Consider the following 10302-nt stretch of genomic DNA (forward strand, 5'->3'; position numbering starts at 1 on the left):
CGTGGGCGAGATCGACTCTGAGATTAAAAGTACGCGGCCCGGGAGCATATAAAAGCTGGAGCCCCTGGGAAGGGTACCTGAAAAATTTTCGGTCGCACGAAACGCTCGCTCTCGTTTGCATCCTTTCGTAGCTCGCACTTTGCGGGGCGCGAACCTGCTTGTTCCTTTTTCGGTGGAAACATGCGACATCCTTGCCCCGACCGGGAAAAAATACCACAATGCGAGATGGCTCGTTCGATTAGATTTCGGGCTCAATGTCGAGGGGAGGTCTTTCGAGGATTTTGCTATTGTTTACCAGATTTATTAATTGCACCAATTATCAATCCTCAATATCTCCATCTAGATATTTTCCGAATTACTTCTGAATGCTTCCATTTGGTTTCTCAGTTTGAAAAGTTTCTGAACATAAAATACAGAGTAATTCTGAACGTAAAATCTTTCAACTATATCTTATACCTTTTGTATACCTTGAAGAATAAATCTTCAGAAGTTCAACTCTCAAATAGACGTAAATATCATCGATCGTCCTCTAATAATTGCTTATAAGCGAAGAAGTAGCTAAGGTGCGAACGCGATCCAGGACTCAAAAGCTGCGGCACGATGATTTCACGAAGTCCAGGGCAGAATAACGCGGGTTCCCGGTGATAGAGGGGAGGGAATTGTTGGAACGAGCGAAGGGGGATGGCGAAGAAGAAGCCTCGTTACATAGCCGGCATCCGGGCGTATACGCAACCGAGATAAGATCGAGCCAATCCGAATATACGTAGCCGCGGGCACGTAACGCGAATTAAAAGGATGACTCAGGCGAGGACGGGCCTGGTTTTCGAGGCGCAAAGGTATCCTAACGAGCGGCCGATTAAACGACAAAGCGGTGGACCGTTCGTGAACCGATAAATGCCGCTTGCTGCGAGGGGATGAAGTTGTCCGGCGGTTTAGCGCGCGAGCCGGCTTCCATCATCGCCACGCACGACAGGTAATCCAACGTTGTATTACAATCAACGGGGCCGCGTAGCGTTCTAATTGGCAGTCTGCGATCGTTTCGAGCGGCATCGCGTGATTAGCGTGTGGCGAGTCGCCGCGTTTAAAATGGCGCCTCACGCGGCGACTACGATCTTCAACGGGCATGCCTTCGTTCGCCTCCTTTTATTTACGTCGCGGCTTCTTACTGCCGCCGGTATTTATACAAGCTGCTCGAAAATCTCCGAATTTATAGAGTCTGAGATGTTTCGCAGAAACAACGCGGTAAACATGGATTCGTAAGATAATGCCTTTCCAAATATTTAACACTAGATTTATGGAAACCGTCAATTCGACAGATATTGAATTGTATAACCATTATTTGGCGACAGTTTAAGTCGATTTCGATTCACGGACTTATGCGAATGCACATTGTAATTCTTTGTTCTTGAAGCTCGAATTTCCGTGATCAGTATGAACGAGCATGTAGTTTTCTAAGAACAATAGAATAAAGTGTAGAATAAATGTCTGTAAACCTAGTGTCAAGTAATCTGTTGGAAAATCGAATATCCTTTGGATAGATAGATTTAATATGTGAATGACCAGATCGTGGATCTTGATTTTCTAACTGCGAGTATAGCCATTTTTACCGCATTTCACGAATCACTTAGGTTTGTGGTTACCGTTTCACGATATCCAATTTAATTTCAATATTCCAGTATCGTTTGTTCATACGCTAGTTGCCCGTTGATCATCGGTAAAAAAAATAATGGTGATTTCCGATGGAAATTCACCGCCCCGGGGAAATTCTGTGTACTTAGCATCCTGCGTACTGCTCGCTTCATTGCCATTCGTACTCATTACAGGAACTGCCGGACTTTGTAAGATTACGTCGGGCCTTTAAACAGGGACGTATTAACTTGATTACGAAACGGTTGAGCAAACGACACGCGAACACGTTTCTTACGGTTCATTGGAACGGAGTTCAAACCTGATCTTGTTTTTTAAAGTAATTACGACTATATAGTCCACGGGCAACGTCTGTATTTGGAAACTAGAGCAATAGGTACCTACAAGCTATAAATAGTAGTCCATAAGTAGTTTGATAGTTATTTTCCGTCATGCAATTCGTGTCCTTTAAACTGGACGTAATGGTATTCCCTAGGCCGAAACGCAATAAAACACGCATTACAACAGCCAGTCTTACAATTTTTACGCCACGTAAAGGACATTGAAATATTCTACAAAGGAAAGAATTTTCTACTGAACACTTCTTTGAAAAATAACTATATACACACCCCACAGATGTCACGGATGAAGACATCGTCGAACAAATAAATGTAACCTAAAGCCACCTCCTATTATTCTCGGTGTAGTAATTGAGGCTTCATCGCCAATCCCCGACAACGAGGTGAATAATAACTCGATCTACTTCTTCCTCGCCGTCATTACACGCACTCGTAATAAGTACCTCCTCGAGGGCGACAAAAGATGCTCGAAATATTCCCTCATGAACGCTTGGGTGAGACGAACGGCAGGGTAAAAAGTCGTTGGTCGAACGCACGCGTGGTTTTTGCCGACCGGCGATGCTCGCGCGGATCACAAAGGCGGCTCGCAGCGAATCTCGAGCGGAGGACGGTCGTCGTCGAAGTCACGGCGATTCGTGCGAGCCGCCGGCTGAGCCGAGGGAACTCGAGAGCTCGAATTAAGTTCTCTCTGTCCCTTCCGTTCCGTTCCTCGCTTTCCGTCGCCTCCATCGCGCGGGAACGTTCGCGCTGGCCGGGGAGACGGAGGCGCGATCTCGTAATTATTACGTCGCGGAAGATACGAAGTGACGCGATGATTACCCCATCGCGGGCCTTCTTTAAGGAATCACGTCTCCGCCGCGCTCCTCTGCCTCGGACGCTTCGGAACCGCCTCGAATCCTCCCTTCCGCCGTTCGCCGTTTATCCTCGCGTTTCGCGCCGTAATTGCGTGCGTCGGTTTCGGCGAGACAATGGCGTTTCGCCGCGAAATCGAGGAACGATCTTATCGGCACACGAAACGCGTCCCGGGCCTCCCACTCCACCCTCGCGGTGTGATTTATCGCTTTAATAACAGTATCGAAAGCAGCCGCGTAGCTTATTACCGGTCATTCATCATACATTCGCGGGAGGATCGCTCGATTGCTGGAAATAAATTTCAATTTCGTTCCCCGTCCGCGCGGTCCCATCTTCGTCGTCGTGATCCGCCGGACCTCGCCGAAGACACCGATATATGACGGGATCAATTTTAATCCGATGGAATGTATTAAACAATGAAATGGCAATGAAATATATACTTTATAAATTACCCTGGGTGGTAGCAGGTGATGTAAAACTGTCATCTACGATTAGAAACTTTATTTATCCAATTTAATTTACGATTGTAGTTTGAAACGATATGGATCTAGTCTCAAGATTAAAAGCTTTCGGAGATTTCGGTTCACGTAATTGACGGTTGAACTTCGATGTATTATCGAGAGTCGAGTTTATTGCGAATGTCGTAGCTGCGAGCGACATATTCCGAAGGTACTCGTCTTATATAGCGAACGTTAAAAGTAGTTAACTTTTGTGTTTAATTGCGAGCCGAAGCGGATGTTCGAAGGTGTGGGGTGGGCGCCAGGAAGAAAAAAGATGGGTGGGGGTAGCGGGCCCTCCCCGTTGCACGGTAGAATGAGCTCGGCCGCCATTTTCGTGGCGGCGCAACAGAGGCGTAATAACTGCTGGAATTCATGGTAATGGCGATAATGCGTGCCTGAGCCGATGGGGCCCGCAGGGGCTGAAACGAGGCAATGGACGGGCGAAGAGAGGAATAGGGGCCCGGGCAAAGGTGGGGCACCCTGCCATGTAGCGGAAACTCACGTGTGCCCCCGCGTACGTGTGAACCTCGATCCGTCAGGGGAGCACTGCCGTTCTGATTGGCCGAATTCCTTCTGCCGGATGTGGAGTTCGGCCTCCGACGCTTGCTAGCATTTTCACTTCCTTGCTGTTCGATTTTGTTCGAGCTGTAACTGTTTTCAACTTTTGTAAGACATTGGACCGGTTGATTTGGCGACCGAATCGATTTGGTAATCAATAATACATGGATGTCTATGAGAATTCGTCAAATTGAACATCGACTCATACTTCGAGTCAATGAATAGAAGCGCTATATAATATTTTACAGAAAGTATCAGTTCATTGAATCTTAGACTAGAAAATTACTCGCAATTGAATTGTACTGTCGGCAATGCATTACTGTAATTGGTTTCACCAATCGTCGGGATTTAACCCAGCTAACCAAAGAACAGCTCGGTTCAAGTTACACAGTCATTCCAACCCTGTTATCATCGATCTGCCATTGACTGTTAAATTAACACTTTTAAAATCGCTTCTCAGTCCATTAAGGAGGCGCCATTTTACTCAACACTCTTCAAGCACGATCAGGTTACGCAACATGCAAGCGTTGCTACCCTAGCAATTTAGCTCCTTCCTTTCCTCAGCCATCTTTCATTCTTTCTTCCAACTTTTCCTAGCTAGCGATTCCTTTGAATTCATCCGTCAGTAACTTTAAGTCGGAAAGACACAGTAATTGTTCGCAATAGACATGTTTCGTTGATCGTTAACGTTTCAATCCTACGGTTACATAGTGCCTATTATTAACATTCGATCAAAGAAGAAAATAAGAAGTCGTAAGGGGAGAAACATAGGAGTGGTTCAATCGTTGTCCTGATTGGTCGAATCGCCTGTACCGGATGTGGAGGTCGGGCCGAACGGAGGGCGAGCCCTTGAATTATCTGTCTTAATTTGTCCGTCACGAGAATTAGCGCGAATCGAATGAAGGACAGGGAGAGACTCCAGACAGACGGAGAGGAGGAGAATAAGTTCTACGGACACGAACCTCGGGCCTCCCATGGTGAGGCCAACCAGCGACCTCCGACCTCGAGGACCGGCCACATTGAAAGACCGTATACACACCTTCGTTTCTTTTTCGCGTATCGAACACGGCCCCGGTCCTATCGATTATGACATCGCCAACAGCTCCGTGGAGCACGACGTTAATGTACCGTACGACGAAATCCATCAGACATCAACTATCAAGCGACTGTTCTCTTTTTAAAGTAACGTATTATCTCGGAAACGAAAGACTTCAAAAACTCATAAAATTTAAAAGTAGTTCCTGAACTTCTTTTCCTTGACGATACGCGAGCAACGTCGTCGAAGTTTAATGTAACAGGTTTGAAAACGTTCAACTCCGTTCGCGATAATTTGAATAACTTCGGAAACAGATTGCTCGAAGATATTCATTTGTAAAGTTACACGCGTAATTAACACTTTTTAAATAAAACACACGAACTGAATACCGAAGCTTTCATGAAGCTGTCCGGAATCGCCCGTGTGAAGTGAAGTTTCGAGTCTGTAATGCAATACAGTGTGTACTTAAGATATCATTCGGCTAGCTCGTTCGCGACCGGATCGCCGACTTTTCGCCCGTTTAGCGTTTGCATTGGGGATACATATCTTAATGTTCTATTGGCCGTCATCGGAACCTAATGGGCTGACTCACGGGGAAGCTAATGGGGAAGCTCACCTCGTTTGCCCCCACCCGTCTAACAGCGGGCCGGTTTGCAAACGCGGGCGACCGTATCCGCAGCTGCCTAACCATCGACTCGGAGAGGTTCTCGTTGTAATGAAATCGCTAACCCTTTTCGTGTGTAAAAAGAGAGGAACGAGATGCCCGTGCCGGTCCCTGGCGCACAGCCGGCTCGATAATAGGCATCATTTTCTCCCGTTGTTGTACATCGTTACATCGTGTAATAAACCGTCGCGAAAGTTCATCCTGGCAGGCGTCGCGCTGGGGGCCACAATCACCGCGAGGAAATTTCGAAAACACACATTCTCTAGCTCGCCGCGAGAAACGTTTCACGAGTCATCGAGCGATTACGTGGCCCGGGATCCCCCGCGTCGTAACAATAGACCTCGTCGACGTCTAACCACAGACAGAAACCTTCTTTCGAGTATCCACTAGACCAGGAAAGCTGTTTGACGAGCAAACAGGACGCAAACATGGTCCAGTATGTACAGAAGGAATCACGCGGTACCTAATGCCGCTACCGGCAACAGTTTCTCAACCCTTCTCGAGTTGAGTTAAAGTGCTGACAAGAGGGACGAATCAAGATGGAGGCTTAAGGAACGTCATCTTCACTGGACGTCTTCGCGAGGAAAATACTTCTGGCGAAAGCTCTTAATTGGGGAGCGGTGGGAATCTTTCATTTGTTTCTTTGCGTAAAACTGTTTTTCGTTAAGTTTCTCATGCGTACGTTATTCGGGAGTTATTTACAAATATGTTATGAATACATTTCAATGATTGCACGTTTAGCCTTCAACTTCTAGTCTCGTTGAATTAGGAATAAAATCTTATCTTTATTATTATACTAAATATTCTAGCACGAAAACAGAAAGAATCGTGAATTTGATAACAGGTCCAGATTTGTGGAAAATTGGTAGTGATGGACATTAGAATTGGATGCGGAAGCATCGACCACGTCGAAAGCAGGAAGTCACAGTAGCAAACACTTACCGAGAGTGCCGTCGAGAGAAAAGGAATGCCTGTCGTTTCTCCACGCCCACGAGCACAAATCACAGGTGGTGAGTCCGTCGGTGGTGACACCCTCCTCCGGTAAATAAGGTGGTCTAGGAGGCGGCGGCACGAAGCTTCCTATCACAGCCCAAAGAGAGTCGACGTCGTTACCGACGCCTGTGTAATACAGCAATTCCTCCTCCGCTACGCCGGCAAACCAGTCCATGTCGTTAACGCTGGGATGAACCGTGTTGGTACTTGGCGTGGTTGTGCTAGCCACCGTCACCTGGAACGTGAGAATTGTTCTTAGCTGGTGACATCCATTGTAAAGAATAGCAGAGCTGACTGGCTGGTTTCTCAGACTAATATTTTCACTTAAATCTTGCATGAAACGTTTAAATAAAAATAACATCTAACATCTGTAATGGAATAGCAGCACCGAAAGACAATTTTTAACTAAAATTTTTACGAGCACGAGGGTGAAGATATACAAAATGTGCTCCTCTCGTAATTTTCAAGAAGTATTCTCAAAATGTCTGCTTAATAAGGTTCAGCTTCTTCACAGTACTTCAAGATTGAACTTCAAACAGTTCCGGTTAAACACAGTTAATGGAACGAGAACGATGGCCAACTGGAGATACACATCTGTCGCAGACGACAGAAGGAGATCGCGGCGAGCAGACTGATGATCGTCTTCCGCTCATGTTTCGTGAAACACCGGCGCAAATATCGACAAGAAAAGTAAAAAGTATGCCATTCGAGTTATGTACTTCGTTCCCCGAAGCGGCGCTTTGCTGGGACGGTTTCGTTGGCCTAACTTCTACTACAAACAGAGAAAACGGTGAGGGCGGCCGCAAACAAATCATCCACCCCCCTTTTCCTCGTTACATCTCAGCCATTGTCGACTCTAGCCTCTCGGAAGTTTTACTCGCGGGATAAACCTCGATAAACAGTGACCAAGCGTTCCTGGAGTCATCGCCGACTGAATAAGTTCTCGAGCAGATGAAACACGACCTTGACAGCGTTTCTTGTAATTGGGACGGGGTACAATAGAACTATGACGACGCAGTTTCGAAAATATTCTCTTTGATGCCTCTCCGTTATCGAGATTCAAAGCCGATGATGCACCTGTGGAATGTTCATCGAGACTTTCATCGATATCTTGAATTCCACAGGATGATTTAAGTAAAACGCGTGACCACAGTGATTAAGAACCATGAAACATTCGTTGATGTTTATCTGCCTCAGGTATTTCAATGGTACAGCTTTAATGACCGATGCGATTAGTTATTGATTATGACTAACGCATCGATTGAAGTTGCTCCGTGCAAGTCAGATAATTGTAGAGTTTCTTGAAATGGAAATATTTTAAACGTTTTAACAATTTAAAGGGTATAAAGTTTATATGGTTTTTTATACAATTAACTATGTGAATAGTATGGAAGCATGCAGAAAATATTCCCCCCAAGGTGTAAACACTCCGTACTATAAGGAAGGAACAGAGGGCCCCAAGGATTTAATAAGGTAATGGATAGCCCAGCTCATATTATGAGAAGGTATCGTGCGGAAAATTATAAAGCAACTATGTTCGATTAATGCAACATTGTCGTGTCTGCATACGCGAACCTCCCAGCGAGCAAGTAGCCTTCGGGACGGAGAAGCGATTTTCAGCGATTTTCTGGTATTGCTTCTCGCCCGAGCCACAATTACGCCCAAGTATGACGACCTGGCACGAGATTGTGTCCACGCCTTAAGCCACAAATTTCACACTCAATTTCCTTTAAATTGGAGAAATATTCGTTGCACGCGTCCATTTGAGCGATGATTACACCTGCCACGGCTGCAGTTTGTCTTTCGCGATTATGCAGGATAATTGGCTGGAATACTCGGGTAATAAGAAAGCATTTTTACATGATCTTTCGCGTGTGTTAAATGTTCTAATTTTCATGTTAATTCATGATGGGTGGAAGTTACGTTCCTTTGATTTATTGGAAATCATTCAAGTGGTTCATTTCTGCACGAACGCAAGAATATTACTCTATTCATGAAGCTAATAGAAATGTTAAGTTAACCGTTAAACTCGTTGGGATATTTGAAGTAATTGGTACACGAATGTAATTTTGATCTCGACTTCCTTGTTCCCGCGTGCCGGGCACTTCATCGAGCCGCGAGCGAAAATAACAGACCGTCGGTGTCTCAATTAAACGAATCGAATCGCGCGCACCGGAACGCGTCAATTTTTGCCCGTCCATTGTCGTGGTTTCCCAGCAAGAAAAAAAAGAGGCGACTTGTAAGGATCCCTGGGCGCAGGTACCGCATATCCTGGTGTCCCGCGAGACGGGGTGCTTTTGTGTCGAACGAAGGGGGTCCTCAGTCGTGATTATGGATGGGCCTTAAGAGCCGATGAGGTCCCGCGGTCGCCGCACAATGGCACGCATTGATCGGCTTAATTACCGTGATATCGGCGTAATTAAAGCTCCGTTGTGCGCCAGGACCCTTCTCTCTCTGGAAGGCGTCGACGAAACCCGTGACTGGACTCCTGGCGTCAGGACTCGATCTCCTTCTTCCTTTTCTTTCCCTCTTTCGCTCTCACTGACCCGCACCATCCTCATCTTCTCCTTTTTTCTCGTTCCCTACGGTCCGTGACCGCTCTGTCACTTCCTCGCACCGGCTTGGCAACGCTTTGTTAATAAGCCATTATCCGCGCGGCGACGCGCCTTCGACGAATCACCGCCTGTTCCTCGCTTCGGCTCTTTTCAATCGCGACCGGATGAAAAAAATCTCGAATGAGTTACCGGAAAAATTCCAAGCAAATTATTATCGCGGAAATGTTCCAGTCACTTTGCTAATTTTTGTTGGTCATGGTAGCCGAGCTAATTGTCTTCCGAATTCCAATTATGACGTTCCATATTGGAATCTCTTGTTTTTATCCCTTTCCAACGAACGTAATTGATTCTAGTTTGAATTTTGTTAGAATAATTCTGAATTTTGCAAAAGTAATTTGAGTAAATCAAATTTTCTTTTTACACCCCGTGCGAAGCCGAATAGTCGAACGTCGTTAGCCATTTTCACGCGGAACCTTTCAACAAATTTGTAGTGTCCCTATAATTTTATCCTCTACACAGTTTTTCTATCAAGTTCAAAGAGTTTAATGAATAATCTTGTTCTGAATTGATCGTTGTATGATCTTTACCTTGAGAATAAGGAAGATTAATACTATCCAAGCACCTAACCTCGATTATATGCCAAGCGACGTGTAACCAATCCCCCGAAGCAATCGGAAGTTGGCGAATCCCATTCGGTAAGTGAGCATAATTCAAGTCCTCGCAGATAATTCGCAAATTACTGAGCCGCGATCCTCGTCGCGCGTCAAACTTGTTGAAATGCCGGGAGAAAGTTGATTGATTTGCGATTCTACGGGACCATCGTAACGAGCCGTTCCAAAGTGGTAAACCTGCGAGCCACGACTCCGCCGATCTCGTCCGGCTCTGCTCGTTACGTTCGAACGAAACGTATCGTTATAATTACGAGGCGTTGGCGTTTACGAGCGAGGGGATGATGCCTCGTACCAGTTAACTTCAACATTCTCTTTAGTCGTTCCCCGTTATCTCGGTTGGCCGGTGTTGTTAAAAGATTCGTTAGGCGCGCGTACGATCGTCCAACAATTATTATTTCCAATTTAAAGGTGAACTTCTAACGAAGCCAAAATACCATTCGGTCAATTTTAAAGCTGTTACCGGACTCCGGTTTCGTATCATACAGCGG

The 10302-nt window shown here is 45.8% G+C and overlaps 1 protein-coding gene across 1 annotated transcript in view; it reads right to left on the reverse strand.

Moving 5' to 3' along the window:
- LOC116424932 (uncharacterized) overlaps nucleotides 1-9149 on the reverse strand; it is a 43612-nt gene extending 34463 nt beyond the window's left edge. The window contains exons 1-2 of the mRNA XM_076368983.1: nucleotides 9135-9149; nucleotides 6538-6823 (exon numbers count right to left, since the gene is read on the reverse strand). Coding sequence (XP_076225098.1) covers nucleotides 6538-6823; nucleotides 9135-9149 — 301 coding nt within the window. The remainder of the gene's footprint in view (nucleotides 1-6537; nucleotides 6824-9134) is intronic.
- Nucleotides 9150-10302: the final 1153 nt, after the last annotated feature.

Source organism: Nomia melanderi, chromosome 7 (genome assembly GCF_051020985.1).
Source record: "Nomia melanderi isolate GNS246 chromosome 7, iyNomMela1, whole genome shotgun sequence".
Classification (NCBI taxonomy): domain Eukaryota; kingdom Metazoa; phylum Arthropoda; class Insecta; order Hymenoptera; family Halictidae; genus Nomia; species Nomia melanderi.